Source organism: Manis pentadactyla, chromosome 10 (genome assembly GCF_030020395.1).
Source record: "Manis pentadactyla isolate mManPen7 chromosome 10, mManPen7.hap1, whole genome shotgun sequence".
Classification (NCBI taxonomy): Eukaryota; Metazoa; Chordata; class Mammalia; order Pholidota; family Manidae; genus Manis; species Manis pentadactyla.
Genome location: NC_080028.1, coordinates 119,970,252 through 119,989,154, shown reverse-complemented (window position 1 = coordinate 119,989,154; position 18,903 = coordinate 119,970,252). Strand labels below are relative to the sequence as shown.

The 18,903-nt window shown below is 53.6% G+C and overlaps 3 protein-coding genes across 5 annotated transcripts in view; 1 reads left to right on the top strand and 2 right to left on the bottom strand.

Annotated features, from left to right (window-relative positions):
* Positions 1 to 2,481, bottom strand: part of LITAF (lipopolysaccharide induced TNF factor) — a 127,143-nt gene extending 124,662 nt beyond the window's left edge. Inside the window, exon 1 of the mRNA XM_057487581.1 lies at positions 2,373 to 2,481. The gene's annotated coding sequence lies outside the window, so the exon portion shown is untranslated. The remainder of the gene's footprint in view (positions 1 to 2,372) is intronic.
* Positions 2,482 to 2,664: 183 nt separating this feature from the next.
* Positions 2,665 to 12,589, top strand: SNN (stannin). 2 transcript variants are annotated; one of them, XM_036920111.2, is made up of 3 exons: positions 2,677 to 2,808; positions 3,271 to 3,347; positions 9,536 to 12,589. In XM_036920111.2, exons 2-3 carry the CDS (start codon positions 3,340 to 3,342, stop codon positions 9,885 to 9,887), a joined length of 360 nt encoding a protein of 119 aa, XP_036776006.1. In that variant the 5' UTR covers positions 2,677 to 2,808; positions 3,271 to 3,339; the 3' UTR covers positions 9,888 to 12,589. The 2 variants fall into 2 exon arrangements, with proteins under 2 accessions (XP_036776007.1, XP_036776006.1); XM_036920112.2 differs by lacking the exon at positions 3,271 to 3,347 and having other exon boundaries at positions 2,665 to 2,808.
* The window catches only part of TXNDC11 (thioredoxin domain containing 11), an 80,942-nt gene continuing 74,561 nt past the window's right edge, over positions 12,523 to 18,903 (bottom strand). For both annotated transcript variants that reach the window (XM_057487576.1, XM_057487577.1), the window contains 2 exons: positions 17,322 to 17,402; positions 12,523 to 13,281 (listed from right to left, as the gene is read on the bottom strand). In XM_057487576.1, coding sequence (XP_057343559.1) covers positions 12,639 to 13,281; positions 17,322 to 17,402 — 724 coding nt within the window. In that variant the 3' untranslated portion in view covers positions 12,523 to 12,638. The remainder of the gene's footprint in view (positions 13,282 to 17,321; positions 17,403 to 18,903) is intronic.

The following is an 18,903-nucleotide window of genomic DNA, read 5'->3' as shown; positions in this document are numbered from 1 at the left end:
AGCTGAGCCCCAGAAAGCCCCAGGGAGCCAGGGCAAGTTCATCCCTCGCCCTTAATTATCTTCCTGACTAATGAACATCTGAGAGGCTCCATACCCTTGATAGGGAGGACCCCTGGGAAGCTGGGGGGAGGGCAGTTCCACAGGCCAGATGTCGCCATGAAGGGAGGTGGTTGGGGCCCTGAGGGAGGAAATGGGCGTGGGGAGGGGAGCTATACTTCCTGCCTCCTCTTTGTAGGGGAGAAAGCTGGGGGCTGGGGCAGGCAGTTAGGGTCGTGGTTACACACAGGATTCTGCAGGCTGCGGTGTGGGCTCGAATCTAGGCCCAGTGTTTACCCACCAGTTGACCTTTAGTAGATGCCTTAGCACCTTGCTGCTTGAAGTGTGGTCCACCAACCACCAGCACCACCTAGCAGCTTGTGGGAAATGCTGGATATCAGGCCCAGACCTACTGAGTCAGAATCCACACTTTAACAAGAACCTCCCAGGTGATTTTTGCACACATGTGACATTCTGTGCTTTGGTTTCCCCAACTGTAAAATGGGGATTAAATTGAGTTTCTGCATATGTAGTGCTTAGAACAGTGTTTGCTGCTATTATTATTACTTATTGTTATTGTTATTATTGAAGCAACTCACTCTGGGTAAGATGATGGCTGGGCACAGATGGGCTACTCCTAGCCTCCCACTTCCCAGCACCCCAGAGGCAGATTTCATGGGACCCACTGTAAAAAGAAGGAGCCTGAGGTTCAGAGAGGTACAGTGACTTGCCCAAGATCAAAATGGGGAAGCCCAAGGCCACCCCCACACCCAGTACTGATGTTAGTAGTGGATGGGTGGGACTCCTTCCTCTGTACCAAGCCCTGGATGCGCTCACAACCAACCTGTGAGGTCAACCTTAATATCACTCCCATTTTTCAGATGCCAAGACTGAGGGACAGAGAGGTTAGGCTGCTTTTCCAAAGCTATATTCAGCAGTCAGGCTGCGTTTACACCCAGGTAGTCTGACTCCCAACTTCTGTGTCACGCTGCATTGCTCTCACCATTTTTTACCCAGAATCTGTCCCCACAAAGGGTCCCTGCCTCTGCCATCGGTTTGCAAGCCCTGGCCCTGGGGCTCCAAGCCCTGTCCCTCCCACGTCCTCACCACTAACGAGGTCTTTGTCAACTTGAGGCTGGGACTGCAGAGGCCCCTGGAACTGGCTCCGGGGGAAGAACCTGCCTCTATCCACTCTGGGCTCCCAGGTGCGGCTTAGAAGGCACGAGCCTTGGAGGGCAGCACTGGGCATCTGCTCTGGGCTCCCTCTGCCTCCCTGTCCCCCATTCCTGCTTAATCCCCAGCTCACCATCTGGGCCAGGCCTTTAGGCTAGGGTGTGGCTGGGCCAGGACTGGAGTCTGCAATCAGATCATTCATTCATTCATTCATGCATGCATGCATTCAACGGACATTCAGCACCTACTGTTGTGTGCCAGGTCTGTTCTGCATACACAGCAATGAACAGAACGGACCTAATCCAGTGGAGAGACAGACCAAAAGTTAATCACGCTCCCTGGAAAATGTACAATTTCACAGTGCAGGGCAGGGAGGATAACAACACTCTTGGATGCAGTTCTGGGAGGGCCCCCCTGAGGAAAGACACTGAAGCTGAGATCTGAAAGCCGGAGTGGAAGAGTGTTTCAGTGCGAGGGAATCACAAGGCAAAGGCCCAGAGGTGGGAAACAGCCGCCCGGAGAGACCACCGGGCTGGAGGGAGGGAAGAGAGCCTGGCACCACCACCCTGTGAGCTGGGCCCTCCCTCAACTGCCAGGGTCAACTCTCAGGGGGACAAGCCCCCCAGCTCCCAGGATGAGGGGCTCCACCTGCCTCCCTCCTGCCCTCCAAGCCAGAGGTGGTGACCCAGAGGCCTTGGGCCACAGAGGCCGTCAAGGACCCACTCTCCCCCTTGGTGTGGGCCCCAGCTGGCCACAGTGGGGGTGTTCTCTGGCTGGGTGGACAGGTGGAGATTGCTGCACTAGCTGGTGCCTTGTTCCCAAGCAGACAGGCCTGGCCCTGAATCCTGCCTCTTACAAGAGTTGGCTGTGCTACTTCAGCCCTTGGGAGCCTCGGCCTCCTTGGCTATACAGTGGGTAGTTCTCCCTTCCCCGGTCGTTTAGATAAAATGTGTTGAAGGGTTAGTACAGGTCGTGGCACTTGGCGGGAGGGTTCTAACCACAGGGTTATTGCTTTAAGTAACCATGATTATAAGCGGCCAAGGGACTGCAAATTCGCCGCAGCCTTAGGCCGCTGCAGAATGAGAACTCCGCGTGGGCAGGGTCCTTATTTGCGGTGTTCGTAGAACACTCCGCCCCGTCCCGATTTCCGGCGACACTCTTACCTGCCGAGCGCCTCAGTTTCCCCCTTTCAGCGGGCAAAAACTAGGGCAATCTCCGAGGGTTTGACGGAGGTGCCGGGCCACGCGCCCCACGCTCCAGCCAATCGGCGCCCAATCGGCGCGAGCCGAGGCGGAACCCGCCCCCCGCGCCCCGCGTTCCGCAAGCGGCGTGCAGCCCCCGCCCCGCGCGGGCCTCCCGCCCGCGTGCACGTGACCCCGCCCCTTCCCGCCCCTCCCCGCCGTCCCAGCGCGCGCTCCCATTGGCCGCGCAGGCGGCCTTCCCCTGCTGGGCGGGGCCGGGGTCGCCCCTCCCGCCGCAGAGCGGGGATCCTGCGTCCCGACGGTGCGCGGCGGCCCGACCGGCTGGCGGGCGGGCGAGCAGAGCCGGGCTCGCTGGGCTGCTGCGGGGCAATCGGACCGGGCTGCGGGCGGCGCCATGGTGAGCGGGGTCCGGCGGGCTGGGCTCTCAGGCCTGGCGGAGACTTGCAGGAGGGGAAGGGGCAGCCCTCGGTGGGGTAGGGGCGGGCGCGGGGCGGCCCGGGGGTCTCGGGGCGGCGGCGGCGGGGGCGCGGCTTCGGAGGAGGGTCTGTTCAGGAGGGCCGCGCCCGCGGGCGGGGGTTCTTTGTCCGCTGCGCTGCGGCGAGATCAGCACAAAGGAGGCGGCGGGGGGCGACGGCCGTGTGGAGGGGAGCGGGTTTCCCTCTCAGCAGTGCATGCCTCTCACCGCGGCCCGCAGTGCCGCCCCCCCCCGCCAGCAGCCGGGCTCTTCTGGACACCTCCGGATTTTTTTTAAATAACGGAGGATGCGGGGGTCCTGGCAGCAGCTCCCAGATGATGAGGAGGGCTCCGGCGGGTAGGGATGGGGTGAGGGTCCTGGCGATATGTGGCCTCTATTTCGCAGGTGGGGAAACTGAGGACCCGGCGCACCGTTTGCGCCCGGTACCGTCGGCGGTGACTGCGCGACGTGGGGATGAATAGGTCTGTGGCCCTCCCACCCCGCCACCCCGCCACCCCGCCCAAGTCAGGCCAACCCGAGTAGCTTCTCCAGCTGTCGCCCCCTGGGCCGAGCGCCTTGCTGCCGCCTCGCCTAGCTCCTTGTTAGAGCGGGGGAGAGCGCGGCGTTGCCTGGCAGGGTTAAATGAGAGGGTGCGAGGAGCGCGCCTGGCACCGCGCCTGCACGTCGCCCGCGCTTAGCACGCGGGAGCTGCCAGGGCGCTTGTCGTCCCTGTGTCCCCAGCATCCAAACAATCGCCTCGGTCACCCAACCTGCCCTGGCAGAGGCCACACAGGGGTTCACCTGGCCCCTCAAGCACGAGAGTGGGGAGGTGGGGATCAAGAATATAACATTTTAGTGTTACTGTTGAAATCAGGGATTGTGGATCCAGGCTGCCTGGGTTTGAATCCCCGTGCACCTACTTTTGAGCTGTGTGACCTTGGGCAATTGACTTAACTTTTCTGAAACAGATTCTTTATTTGCAAAGTGGGCACAGGGCACAAGGTCAAGCCCAGCGTTGTTTTGAGAGTTGAAAGATGATCTGTGTGAAGTGTTCAGCTTGGAGTCTGGCATATAGTAACCATCGCCAACTTTTGTCAGGCATCTACTGCCATTACCAAAGTTGTTTGGCCAAGTGGGCAGACCCTGGGGTAGCCTGTGAGAATGACCAGTGGCTGAGTCACAGGGTGCGGGCATGAGCCTCAGGCCTGTGGGAGAGCGGGACTGACCTTGGGACAGCCCCTGGGCTCTGTCTGCAGCAGCTTCCTCTTATGCGCAGGGGAACCTAGGGGGTTCTGGTGCGAGTTTCCTCTTCAGGAGGATGGGGTGGCAACGAGTGGAGGGTGGAGGCCGACGTGACACCAGCCATAGAGCTGGGCATAGCCCCGTAGTAATCAGTCTCCCCTCAGTATCTGCTGGGCTTGGTCCTTGCTTCGGAGGGCAGGACCTTGTGTGATGTGTCCTTGGGTCCCAGTGCCCTCACACCTCGTGTTGGGGTTGAAATCTGGAATTGTGGATCCAGGCTGCCTGGGTTTGAATCCCTGTGCACTGGGTGGGCCCAGCAGTGCCCTGTCGTCCCTACAACCCTGTGTTCCTAATCAGAAGCCAGGAGGAAGTGTTTGTGGTTTGTGAACTGAGGTTCCCTCAAGAGGCAGAGCCTGGTTTGTGGGCACACCTGACAGATGGCTTTGTGGGGGGCAGGGGCTTAACCCCCAAGGGCAGTCTCTGGGGTCGTGGTTGGCCTCCTTTAAACAAGGCAGCCCCAGAAGGTGGAGGCCGCAGGACAAGGGTGGCTGGCTGGTGTCCAGCTGGGCCAGGCTACACTCAGTTGCCAGTTAATCAAGAAGAAGGGACTATTTGTGGCATTGGGCCTGAATCAGACACTGTACCCTCCTGGGAAGCAGGTCTTTGGGGGAAGTGGGTGCTGGGGGCTCACTGTCTTCCCTGTAGCCCTCAGGAAAGCACAGTTCCTAGTGAGTTGCAAACCCATTGGCCCCATGGAACCTTCGGTTTTCATATTTATCCCTTCTCACCCTCCCCACAACCTGGGTAGTGGGGTAGGGCCTCATTCCCATTTTACACACTGAGAAATTGAGGCCATTAGGAGCAGCTTGCTTGGCTGCATCAGAACAGTTCACAGTAGTGAATGGAGGGGTGGGATGGGGTGAGGAGGGGACTCAGATCCACTCTGCTTTGGCCTTGAGGGTGTGATGTGGCCCATGGAATGGGGTTAAGGCTTGGTTTGGGGTCCAATGCAGAGGCAGGGGTAACTGGAACCCACCTGACACTTCGACAAGCTATGAGCCTCCAAGGGATGGCAGGACAGTGGGAGATGCCTGTCCTCAGCTCACTGGTGGCTGAGGTGTGAACTGTCCTGAACCCACTGGTGGGCAGAGGCGGAGGGGATGGGGAGCTCAGAGAGTGGCTTCTGCAGACTGGCTAGTTTTTCCTGGAGGAGTGGGTGAGACCCAAGGGTCAGGCCACCCTTGGTGGAAAAAGGAAGGACTGGGGACCTCAGAGCAGAAGGGTGGAGGGCTGGCCTGTGTGCCTGGGGGGATCCAAATGGCCTTAGACTTCCAGTGCCAGCCTTTATCCTGACTGAGATGTTATAGGGGTTGGGGGTGTACCCCTAGGGTGCCCAGAGACTGCAGGCCTGGCTACACTCTGGCCCCCAGGCTGGCCCAGCCCTCGGCATTCAGGAGACCCCTCCCTTTGCTCTGCCAGACCCCACTTCTGGGGTCATCTGCCTTCTCGCCCTTCACTTGGGCAGTCCACTCAAGCTCTCTGTGGCTGTGTCATCTGTAAAACGGGTGATGAGGGGACTCGCATTAGCCATGGGGTCGTCGGGAGCCTGCAGTGACTGTATGGAATATATGCTAACTACTTGGATGATTGTTCTGTGAGTCTGTACCCAGCCCAAGCTGTGGCCCTCCCTGCCCCACCCTGTGGGCTTTCCTGGATAAGGGTGAGGGGTAGCTGGCTTGCAGGAGACACCCTGGCTCAGGGGTATGAGGGAGGACCAGGAGAGGCTGAGTGGGTGGGGTCCAGCCAGGCCAAGGGGCTTCAGGGGTATCTGGCGAGCCGCACTCATGCTTCAGGTCTCCTCTGGGCCCTGCTCCTCAGCGGCCTTCTCACCTCCCCGCCCTCTAGCTTGGGGACACAGCTGCGCTCCCTGGGCTCAGGCCTGCCCGGGAGCCACTGGCACATGGTGCTCTGGCCCCCGCCCTCAGGCTGCGGCCTGACCTCCCATGCAGGCTGCCAGCTTCCTTGAGTCTGTCAGACAGGCATGGGGACCCAACCCGAAGGTCCAGAGAGTGGCTTCAGGGTTAGGGAGCTGGTCCAGGGTGGGAGCCGCCTACTGGGATCCCCATGACGGCGGGGTCTCCACTGACTCACCACCGTTTCCCTGGGCTTGGAACACCCTGCCCACATGATTGAGTACCTACTGTGTGCCTCTAACGGGGCTGGGGATCCAGCAGCAGGCGAGATGGACAGTGCCCCCCTCCAGGCTGTCCACGGTGGGGGGGAGGCAGCAGCCAGGGATCCATGTTCCCTGGCCCAGAATTCCAGGTAGCAGAGAGCACTAGGAGAGAAAATGAAGGCATGCACGGCACTGGCCAGTGGAGGGTGGGGACGTTGTCCGGAGCGGCTGGTCTGGGAAGGCATCCCTCAGAGACTCGTTCAGAGAGGTCCCAAATAGTGGGAGGAGCCAACACAGGGAAGAGCATTCCAGGCAGAAGGATCAGAAGGTTGACAGACCTTGAGGTGGGAGGGCAAGGAGGGTGTGAAGAAACCAGGCAAAAGAGGGAATTTGGATTCTGTTGATGCCGGGGATGGTTCTGAGCAGGGGATCATGTGATGAGATTTTTTAAAAGATCAGTTCTTAGAAAATACTTGCTGAGTGAAGAAACAAACAAACGCATCCAGGGGAGGGCCAGGGACCACAGGCCAGGCATGACTCTGGCCTGGTCACTTGGCTGTACCCGTGGGGTCAGAGGGCCATGTCTGCCCACTCCTGGCCCGGATGGGGGCAGCAGGCAGGGTTTTGAGGTCACCACTCCTTTCAGAGGGTCCCTTTGAGCTCAGGCTGCCTCTGCCTCAGTTTCCTCATTAGTCCGGAGACCACTGGCTTCCTCTCAGACTCATGGGTTGGTTTGGCCCCTGGGGCTGCGCTCCCCAGGTCTTGCTGCCATTGTTTGATTTCCCACTTCCTGCCCCCGAACCACCCCCACTCCTCCCGCAGTACACACACACTTCCCCTTCCGAATTGATGCTGACTTGCCTTCCTGTCCAGGAGCCCAGTGAGAGGGCAGGGCCCCAGCTGGCGCTGGACAAGAGGTCCAGCGCAGGGAGGGATGAGGCAAGCAGGTGTTCTCACTTGCAGGAAGAGAGCGTGGAGGTTGGGACAGGTTGGGCCAACGCAGCCAGCAGGCTTTCTGGGGCCGGCAGTCACCTGTCCTGGCTGGGGGCCCGAAAGGACAGGCTGAGTGGGGTTGTGGGAGTTGACAGCAGCCCTGATGGTGGCAGGGGAGAGGCCAGAAACACTTGTACACTTAGGGGCACCGAGGTGTGCAGGGCCACTCACAGAGCAGACAGTCTGATTGTGGGGGGGTGCTAAGCAGGTGACCTTGCCCCAGAAGCCAGATGCCATCACAACCCCTGGACTGTGGGGTCGGAAGGCATCCCTGCCTGAACTGGGACTAACTGGGTCAGGTTTCTCAACCTCCATACCATTGACATTTGGGGCTGGCTCTTGTCGTGGGGCTTTGCTGGGCACTGTGGGATATTTAGCAGCGTCCCCAGTCTCTATCCACTTAATACCAGTTGCTCTCCCCCACCAGTTGTGACAACCCAAATAGCTCTGGACATTGCCAGATGTCCCCTGTGGGACACGGTCATGCCCAGCTGAAACCCACAGAACAAGGGTGAGGGGCAGAGGGACCTACGTGGGCAAAGGTCAGTGGGAGTAGGGAGCAGGGGGTGGGGCACATCGTGTTGGGTCCCGTAGGTCGCTGTAAGGACTTGGGACCTTTCCTCTGAGCTGCAGTGTCCTGCACAGGTGAACCCAGGAGTCCGTGGAGAGTGATGGCAGTGGCCTGAGCCTGGAGGTGGTAACAAGGGAGGCAGACTGCGGTGATTTCGCCCCCTCCCTTGACAGATGGGGGAATGGGTGTCGGGGTGGTACTCGGGGGTCTGGTGCCTGGATGGACACGGGGGTGTTGACTTAGCCACCTTTGACCTTCAGGCAAACCTGGCCTTGGGTGGCAGGGAGACTCCCTGGTGTGGATTAGAATAGTTTCAAATTAAGGTTGTTTCTGCTCATGGACAGCAGGTTCCATCCTGTGCAGAAGGAAGCCTGCCTGTCCCAACACTACCTACCTGCGTTGGTGTCAGTCTTCTCAAAAAAACAAGTTTCAACAACTACCTATTACTGAGCGCCGATTTCTTGGCCCTCTGCGAAGGCTTCAGGGGCTCCTCACATCCCCCAAACACCCAGGGGTTAGTTACTGTCATCTGCTCTGTTTACGGCCAGGTGGAGGAAAAGAAGTGCAGGGTGTTGGGATTCTGGGGAGCCTGCTGGCATCAGCACCTTGGCATCACACAGAGTAAGACCTGAGTCCCAGCTGTTTATCTTCTGTGCTGCCCTCTGCCCCTCACCAGCCCCATTAACGGAGGAGGATTCCAAGGCCCAGCCCAGTGTGGGGGGAGTTGTGTGAGGCTACTAGGTGATGAGGTGGTGGTCCAGCGCACAGACCCTGTCCCAGCCTCCACCCAAACCCGCTGATGCTCCAGCCACCCGGAGCCTGTGCAGAGGCTGTTCCCCTGCCAGGACTGTCCTTCCCCAAGCTGCCCGGGCTCGCATCACCTGCCCTGCCCAGCTGAACAGTGTGGTGCCCGGTCTGTGTTGTTGGCACAGCATTCCTGCACTTGCAGCAACAGGCATCTGAGGTATTGACCTGTTTGCTTTCTGGCTCCTGCACCAGAGGCTGAGCTTGGTGAGGGCAGGGGCCCGTTTGTCCCACGCCTCCTTGCCCTTCCCTCCCTGGAGCTCTCCCAAGCACCTGCACCTTCCGGGACTGTAGCCAGCTTCCCCCTCAGGTGGTGTGTGGTGGACCGGGGCTCTTTACAGGCTGGCTCCGGTTCCACTCTGGGCAAAGGCTGTCATCTGCATGCTTCACGGGTGTTCCGGAAGACCTTGGTTGATTACATATGTTGCCTGTTCCCAAGGGGGGTTGATGGCATTTCCCTGCTTTTGAATCCCTCATCTCTTGTGATCATGAAGCACCGGCTCCTTTCAGTCCCAAGCTGTTTACTGAACACCTATTGGTGAGGAGCTTCCAAAACATTCACTTGAGCAGACCTTTCAGCCTCCACTCCCATGGGTTGCAGGTCCCAGTTGCCCCCCTCCCCTGCATCTCAGGCTCCTGTCTGGTAGAAGCACTGAAGGTGTCAAAGGTGGTAAATGCAGGTGGGCCATGTAAGCAAAGAAAACGCTGGTCACATCACAAGAAAACAGCGAGAGCCAACCAGTGTGTTTTTCACTAGGATGAGGGCAGGACTGGCAGGCTTAAGAACTGATTAAAAATAGATCCCATGAAGCGCCAACCCAAGCTGGGGAGCTGCAGGTCCCCCCGGGGTCCCCAGTGTAGCCTCGTCTCACTTTATCTTCCAGGGCTCTCGTGTCCAGCCCGAGTCCCAGCCTCACTGAGCCGGCCGCCCCCAAGAGCTTCCCGCCGCAGAAGCCTCCCCGAGTGCTGACAATGTCTATCATGGACCACAGCCCCACCACGGGCGTGGTCACGGTCATTGTCATCCTCATTGCCATCGCGGCCCTGGGGGCCTTGATCCTGGGCTGCTGGTGCTACCTGCGGCTGCAGCGCATCAGCCAGTCGGAGGACGAGGAGAGCATCGTGGGGGATGGTGAGACCAAGGAGCCCTTCCTGCTGGTGCAGTACTCCGCCAAGGGACCATGTGTGGAGAGGAAGGCCAAGCTGACACCCAGCGGCCCGGAAGTCCACGGCTGAGCTGGAATGCAGAGGTTCCTGGGCCTATTGCAGCCAGCGGAGAGGCGCAGGAGGGGCAAAACCACAGACATGCTGCTGAGAGGAAGGGTTGACACCTGCTGGCATGGCCTTGCTGGGCTTCGTCATCGCATCCACTGACTCCTGGGGTCCCCGCTGTCCTGAGTCAGGACTCGGTGGCCCTAGTCCCCTCAGCTTCCTGGTGGAGCTGCCCATTGCAGGCAGTGGGCAGACCTGACCTTGCTGGGGTTCATGGCCCCATAGCGCTTTTGTTACTTGAATGTTTAGCTGAGCCTGTTTTTGATGGAGCTACTACTGTTAACGTGTGAACTCACAAACCTGTGAGCTGTAAATAGGCCCCAGAAGCACGTGCTTAAGCGTTTTTGACTTTTAAAAATATCCTGTAGAGCACTTGGGACTGACCACGTTAATGGAGAGCAGAGTTGAGGCTATGGGGAAGGTCCTAGACATGTTAAGGCCCAAGGGCCCTGGATAGGGGCCTTTAGGAATACATATGTACGTGCACACAGAGGATAGGACATGCCGAATGACCAGTTGGGGTGCTTTGGTGATTTCTGCTTGGTTAGCAGTGGTTGGAAGAACCATAAACCCCTTTCTGTAGGCAGATCCCGTTGTTAATACCAGTTCCTGTTGATAGTGGAGCCGTTGCAAGGAAGTTGCTGTGGCTGCCTGGGAGCCGGTGACGGACAAGTCAGGGCATGGGTCCCGAGGCTGCCAGGTGCCCAGCGGCCGAGCAGTTTCTTGCCCCTTTGGTCTTGTGCATGCTAAGCAATCCCTCCCCACAACCCAGCGGTATTTAGCGCAAGCGTCGCTAGACACACCAGTGCACGTGGTGGCTACCTTTAGCTGAAATCCAGCTGGCCCAGGGGAAACTGTGTTGTTGTATTTAATATCTTGTGCACTGGAGGGGAGGGGGAACGGACTTTGAGGTTTTTCTCCCTTCCCTTTTCACAAATTAGTTTCTTTCCTTCTCAGATGAGTACCCACCGGCTGGGTACTGGATTTCACTTTCCTCAGTGGGTCACCTGGGAGTCCCCCGAGCCGGCTCTTAAGAGGTCATTTCTGTGTGCACATGCACACGGGAGCTCCCCGACAGCCGTGCCTAGCGGGTCCCCTGGGGAGAGTGAGTTTCGGATTCTGGACTTGGTTTTTGCAAAGATGAGGGGTTGGTGGCTCTTAGGCCAGTGGCCCCCACAGCTCTGGTCTCCAAGCTGCCCCTTGTGTATACTCTACATGACCTCGTTTAGATTTCTTAATCCCACCACTGTTAAGCAAGCACATTCTAAACTATGATGATGATGTGGCCTGTGTAGTCATCCTTGGTAATAAACTGGAGGCCATCCCTGGCCTTCCCTGAAGAGCACTGGTCCTTAGCATTAGCATGAGCAGGGTGCTCGCTTCTCGGTGGCCTGCAGCTGCCCCAGTCACCCCCAGTCCCTCAAAGCTCCAGCCTTCCGGGCAGGCTGACGGTGGCTCCTCTGAAAAGCATGTTGAACCAATTTGCTTTTAGAGACCCAAGGAGGGAGCTTAGGGGACACTTATTTTAGCAGCATATACCAGAATTGGAGGCCAAACATTAATAGCTTGGGGAGAGAGGGGGTTGGCTAGTTAGGCAATGTGAGCAGAAAGGGGGGATGAGAATGGTAGTTGGGTTACTGAGGAACCCACAGAAGGCAGCTGGGCTTTAGTACAGGAGAGCAAAGGTCTTGGGCCCCTAAGGGGATGGCGAAGCGTGAGAGTTGACCTGGTGGGCTGGTGTAAGCAGGACACAGTGCAGGCAGGGAGGTGGGAGGTGGGAGGTCCAGGGGTGCCAACTGAGGATCAGGGAAGGCTGCTTTCTAAGCAAAACGTAGGTATAGGGATGGGTGTTTGATCCGTTCCCCTTGTATTCGAACTTCCAAGCCGCCTACCTCTGCTCTCTAGTCAGCAGCACATACCCAGGCTGTCCTTCACCTGAGTAACTGACGAGCACCTGAGGCTTTTGCATTTTCTGTCTCAGCCTGACCCTGAGAATGACGGTCACCTGTCAGCCTTGCCCTCAGGTTTTTACCTTACCTAGTGGAATTCTGGTTTTGAAATTAATTGCCACTTTCTTAGTTTCGCTTCTTGAGATTCGGTATCTTGCACCTCACTTGCCAGGGATGGCATCTGGCAACTTGAATCGGGCCTGTCAGCATGATGGCGGTGCCAGGTGAGGGTCGCAGGCCTGGCGGGGGCACTAGTAGGTCTCTAGGAGGAAAGTGAAAGTGCCTGTAGACCCAGTGAACCACCACAGATTAGTGCTCAGCAGCTAGTTTTTAGTGTAGACACCAGAGCCTCACACTCAAATGGCTTAGTTATGTCCTCCCATTGAATTCTTTCTCAGTAGCCCAACTGTTGCATTCAAATTTTCTGACTAGTCAGTTAAATTAACCTTTCATCTCACATGTCAGTGCTGAAGCAACAGCCGGGGAGTGGGGAGGGAAGTCTTTGCCCCTGAGCCACTAAAATAGGGACTAATTTTTCAGACAGGTCTTCAAATGGAATGTGCTACTGTTTTTGTCTCAAAGCTACCAAGTTTGTGCAATAAGTGGAAGGGATGTCATCCCTATTCAATAAAAGCTGAATGACATTCAAGTTGATTTTCTAGACCACTGAGAAAATCTTTATTTACAATACATTTCAATAAAATTTGCATAAATATATTCCCAATGTACAATTTTCACCTGTGATTTCTTCATGTCATTTTAAAAGTTAGTCTGTCCTGTTCTCATTGTTCCTTTCGGATGCCAGCGTGGAGCTGACGTTGGAAGGCGGAGGGGTGCTGGCAGGTAGCCGGGGGGGCCCCACGGGCTCAGGGTGGTCGGGGTGCACCTCCGCCAGCAAAGTGAGGGCTTCTCCTCCATCCTTGCCCTCCAGTTTTCGCTCCATGGTCGCCACCAGGATCTTGAGCCACGTGTTCTCCGCGAGGAGGTTTTCTGAGGCGTCGGCCAGCTCCTGCAGCCTCCGGGCCAGCTGCTCGAGCTCGCGCGTCTTCTGCTCGTACAGGGCCTGCAGCTGCTGGCTGTGCAGCCGGAGCAGGCTGTGCTGCTCCTCCAGGGCCTGCTTCTGCAGCTGCAGCCGCTGCTCGTCCCTGCGCGCGCTGGAGAGCTGGGCCTCCACCTGCACCTGCACACGCTGAAGGGTGCTGATTTCCGCCCTCAGTTTCTGGATCTCTCTCTCCAGGTGGGAGATGTGCCCCTGCTGGAAGACGACCTCGCTCTGAGGACACTCTTTGGTAGGAGGGTTAGCCAAGTTTTGGGAGGCAGATACAGGGTCTGAGTGATGCAAAATGAACTTCAGCAGGTTTGGAAGGGTGATGGGAAGATCTTCAGGGTATTTCACACTGAGGTCCTTTCTGGAAACGGAAAACAGTCAAAGACAAGAGTCACACCCACATTTTTAATTCAAAACCAAACTGCTACTGAAGGTCAGGCTGTTTACTTCCTACCAAAAGACATGTCAAGGATTTTACTTCTTGAAAGCAAGGAAAAGTATTACCTGAGTAAAAAAAAAAAGAGTAAAAAAACCTCTGCAAAACTGAGTTTGTCTCATATGTTCTTTCTGTAATTATGGCGGCTTATCTCCCAATGTGCGTATGTTCCTGAGGAACAAGCTCAGTTTCCACTCATGACCTCCCAAGAAAGACAAGCGCTCCCAAGCCTAAGCCAGATGCAGGGCACTGGGTGTGCACAGGCTGCTGGGTAGGAGGGCATCCCGGAGCAGGACTACCACCCATGCCACTCTCATGGCCATCCACAGTTCTTACAGGAAAAACCTGAAACACTCCCCGATTTCTTCAGCCAGCATTTGATTACACGTTACCCAAGGGGGTGGGGGTGGGAGGAAGTGCCCCCTCAGGAGACACTGGCAACATCTGGAGACATTTTCACTGCCACAGCAGGGAAGATGTTACCCTTGATAAACAGGCTAAATAAGGGACTGAGGAATTAAGATGCCCGTGTGCCAGCACAGGATAACGATGGAGGTGACACATGAAGGGGGTTTTCTGCAAGGCTTCGTTTCAAGTCCTGATACAGAAAATTCGTTTTTGGAACTTGTCATTTATTGTGTTGACAACGAAAGTTTCTACCACAGATTCATTTACCTGTGTGTACATAATACAGCTGAACTAAATCAGAATCACCAGCTTGAAGCCAGAGGTGGGCACAAACAGCTGCTATGTGGCCTTCAAGCACCAGAGCAGCAGCGGCTAAGGGCAGGGGTGTCCCCTAGGGCTGCTGCCACTGGATGAGGTCCCGGACAGGGGCCCCTCTGTGTCCTTGCACTGCCTCATCTGTAGGAGGGGGCAGCAAGTATCACCTACCTCACAGGACTGCTACAACAGCGAGGGCCGCCTGAAGACCCTGTGGGTACTAATCTAAAAACCACAGCATTCCTTAAAAACAACCCAGAAGTCACTCATTAAAAGCTTGCATACCCTCTCCTCACACTAAGCCCCCAAGCCAAATACCTAAGAAAAGACAAACGGTGTCCTGTTAATGAGTAGTCCTTTCCCTGTGAAATAAAAATCATGGGAAATTTAAATCAGACATATGCCCCATTTTATACAATGCTTATGGAAACTCGCCAGTAAATGGAATAATCAAACATTTTGGGCTTAAGTATAAAGCCACACTTTCCTTTTAAGGCCTTGTTTTCTTAACCTGTAAGCTTTCAAGTGGGCCTCCCAGCCATTCAGTCAACAGCTAAAAACATCCTGGCCTCTGGAAAATGTGGGCGAGGACGGACACGCAGAGGCTGAATCTGCCGCCAAGTTCTGCAACCCAAACCTGGTCTTCTAAGACGGAGAGGAAATGCAAATCATCCCCAGGAAAGAGCCGCCAAGATACCTCAGTGTGTATCTGGAGACAGTTTCAGGACAGAAAATGACATGTGTAAGCATGCTGTTTGAGAGTTTCTGGAGCAGTCTTCATGAATCTACTTAATAGGTGTGCTAAAATGCTTTCAAACTTTTCAGAAGTATCAAGGACACAGAATGTTAATAAACTGCTTCCGGAAAAGTACTCATTTTGAAAGTGTGATGGTAAAAGCTCTGTTTATTTGACTCTCCTCTAAATTCACTGGGAGTGTGTTTATATACCTCTAGCATGTAAAAGGCCAAATATAAAAATGAAAAGGGGGTATAAAGTAGTTACTCCACCGAAGGGATTATAATCCTGAGGGAGGGTAGGCTGCTCCTCAAAAGAAGTGAGGTCCTTCCCCAGGGAGACACATGACAGTGAAACCCCTCCTTCTGCCTTCTGCTGTCAGCCCAGGGCACTTGTATTTTGAAAGGTCACACTGAGTGGTGGAAGGAAAAGCAGCTTTGAGGTGCCCCTGCACAGGAGGGCTGGCCCCACCAGGGGCGGGAGGCAGCCCAGGGTGCACACTGTGGCAGAGCACAAGCTCTTTCCTAAGGTTTCTTTCATTACTAAAAAATCACAGATGTGCTCACCGTAGCAATTTGCAAAGGACATAAAAAGCATGCAAAAGGCAGCCCCGGGACCACACCTGTAATCCTCACTTCTCTTAATGGTCACTACTGACTGACATCTTCCCTCCCGCTCACCCAGTGCACTCACAAATTTGTATTTTATCAAAACACATATATACTTTTATAGTCTTTTCACTAAAAAGAACATAAGCCTGTGTACCATGAAAAGGGTCTCATTACATGTTATCAACCAATCTTTTTCATTTATTTCCTCTTTTTCAAGCTGTCAGCTCATATCCTTTGCCCATTTACCTCTTGAGTAAACTGAATGTTCACTTTGGACCAGTTTATGAGGAGCTTGCTTCACTGCTGACCATCATTTATTTTTAGGAAATAATAATAGTTCCATTCCAAAGCTCTTCCCATGAAAACAGACCTGGGTGGTCTTCTCATATTCAATATTCACCCTGGACTTCTCTGCTCAAGGACACCAGTAAGGGGCTGCGGTGACTGCCATCACAGGGTCGGTCTGTGGCATGGGTTCATCTCCATGCTGGCTACATCTGGAGGCTTTAGGATGAGACACTCACCCCAGATGCGGGCCCAAACACAACCCCTGACACCAGTTCTCTGAATGTGTGTGTGTCTCTGTCCTGATACACAGTCATTTGCTCTTGTTGCTGAGAACTTCTCCATGCAATGGCATGTGCTGGGTGTGATGACTTTACTATTTTTCGGAAGTATGTTTGGAATTCGAAAATTACATGTCATTACAACTCTGCTCAACCTCTGACACAGATGAAAATGCTTGTGTTACTGTCCACAACCGCTTGATATGTGGCACTATAAATGGCTTCTTAGAAAGAAAAAGGTTCGTCCTAACAGTCAGCAGTGACAGGGTGAGTCACTCTCTGCTTTTAGTGTGCTATTTGACAGGACCCTCCTGCCACAGGAAGTATTCCAGCAAAATTTTTTTGAGATAAAAAGGAAAAAACAAGGAAATGGTTCACTATGTTACAAAGGAAGCACTCTCATAGAGAAACACAAAAAGCATAGCAGTGGCTGCAATAAAGCAAGGAAATTAAAACGGTACATGTCACATGTGCATTAGGAACCTAAGTGAGACGATCCTACAATTGCCGTTCCTTGTACAGATACTGTCAAAGCAATGTGACTGGGTCCCTGAGGACTCAGCCTTTTAAAAACAAAAGCGAATGTGTAAAAAGGGAGAGAACATCTGGTTTATCAGGTGTTCAAAGGCCAAGAGTTCATTTCCCTTTCTACCAAAACATGGGCACCCACATTCACTAACTGCCCAGCTGTGGTCCCTTTGCTAATATCCCCTCCCTGCCTGCTGGGCTTTCAGGATAGTTGCTGTGCCCCTGAACTTGGAGTACACTGAGACATGTGGTGACGACCCTATAGAGGACCTCCACAGAAGCCTGCATCTGTGGGGAGAAGGTTCCTGGAACCCCAGAGAGGGGATGCAGCAGGCAGTAGAGCCTCCATTTCCTCCTTGCACAAGAGGGATGAGGTGGTCACTGGCAGGGCCCAGTAAGAAGGGACATGTGTGGGGGCCTGAGGCAGGCAGGACCTGACCCTCTGTAATGCTCAGCAAGTGAGCTGCTCTGCCCCACATGAACTGGGCACTTTGCATCCCCACTATACACAGAAGGCCAAGGAAGCAAAGCAGTTCTGATGGCCACATTCATGCTCCCGTCAAACATACACGCTGGGCTGGGCAAACAAACCTCTTATAACAAACACCACACCTGACACCTTAACAACAAAGCCTTTTACCTTCAGTCCTTAATGGCACATGTTTTGAATGACATATTTTATTCAAAGTAGTTTAGTAGTAGCTATTAATTTACATCTCACTTCTGTGAAGCATCTTAAACTCATTTCATTTTCAGCAAAAGAACCCCATCTGCCCCTATCCTGAAAAATTTCAGCATTACCTGTTGCAGGGAAAAAATAAGACGGTAGGAAGACGGTCAACCATAAACTCCCAAGGAAGATCATTCTGAGATACATCAATCCTGGGAAAGGGGAAGAACAGAAGTAAAAGGTCAGCCCAAGAGACTCCAGCTGGAAAGAACCTCAAATAACTGAAGGCCCCGGAGCACTTGCTGTGGCCCACACTATGTCTGCGTTGGGCACAGCTCATATGTGCAGTGCTGGCGTATCCAGGACAGACATCTGTCCACTTACCTAGTGGAGATTAATGTCCTGAAAGTAAAAATGAGGTTCTAAAGAAATGCCTCACTGACACCTGAGTACTCATCCACCCACCCACCTGACAGGATCTGGGCAACTACTTTAATCCTGGAATTAGCTCTGGAAACAGAAAAGAAATCATTGCACAAAATATACCAAGCCTTTCTGAAGATGTAAGAAAACTGGAAAAGAAAGATTACACTCTATTTTATATTTTGTAAGTCTGGACAGAGGCCAAAAAGTGTATTTTCTTTTTAGCAGACTTAATTTTCTAATACAGAAAATGATATCTATGCCCAATTACCCAATCTGTGTTTAACTGCCCTTGAACTAGATGATACCCTCTCTGAGCTGGGCATGCAATTCCAGGGGCTGCTCAGAGCAAAAAGAACATTCTATAGGAGGGGGAACAGTCTGTGGAGGGCTGCTTGGCCAGGTGGCTCTGTCAATATTCATAAACAGTGAACATAAAAGATGGAAACCTTTCAATCATTAACTTGATGGAAGTTTTCAGAAAGCATAATGGTGGGGGTGGGGTGGAGGGTGTCAGTGCCATGCATTTGTCCAGAAGGATGAAATTCACTTTTAAAAAAAATGACATAACCAAATTATCATGGCTTTATACAGGTTCACTAACAAAATGGCACTCCAGCCTCCACCTGGGACGGGTCACCTAAAACATTAGAGTTCCGTTTTTTAAAATGAATGGTGTTGAACACTTTATTCTATAATCAAATGTTTTTCACTCCTGATTTTCACTTGAAAGAAAAACCTACCTGTAAAATTAAAAGAAAAGCATGTGTAAACATCTGCTTAGAATTCTACTGCACTAATCAGATCTTTCTGGAATTCCCATTCAGGCTTGGCATATATACCTGCATATCACTCAGAGCAGTAATCAGATATTTCACACTCTATTCTTTTCAGTTAATGGTAGGAAAAGCCTTGTTCTAACGAATGGGTAAAAATCCCATCAAGTATAATTTTCTTAACCATTTCTCTACTGCTGGATATAAGAAAATGCTACAATGACTAGCCCATGCATCTCTGGAACTCCTAGTGTTCTTAATTCCCCAAAGAAAAATTATCTGGGTCAAAACCATAAAACCATTTTTGTGATTTCTTACAAATGTTGCTGAAACGCTTTCCAAAAAGGTTATGCCAATTTATTTACTCTAATAGCTACATTTGACTGTACCAATTTCACTTTATCAACACAAGCTTCTCTCATGTAAAAGCATTTTTAATTTAGTAAGTGTAAATGACATTGTTGTTTTAATTTACATTTATTAGATTATAATTTCTCCGCTTGTTTATTTACTC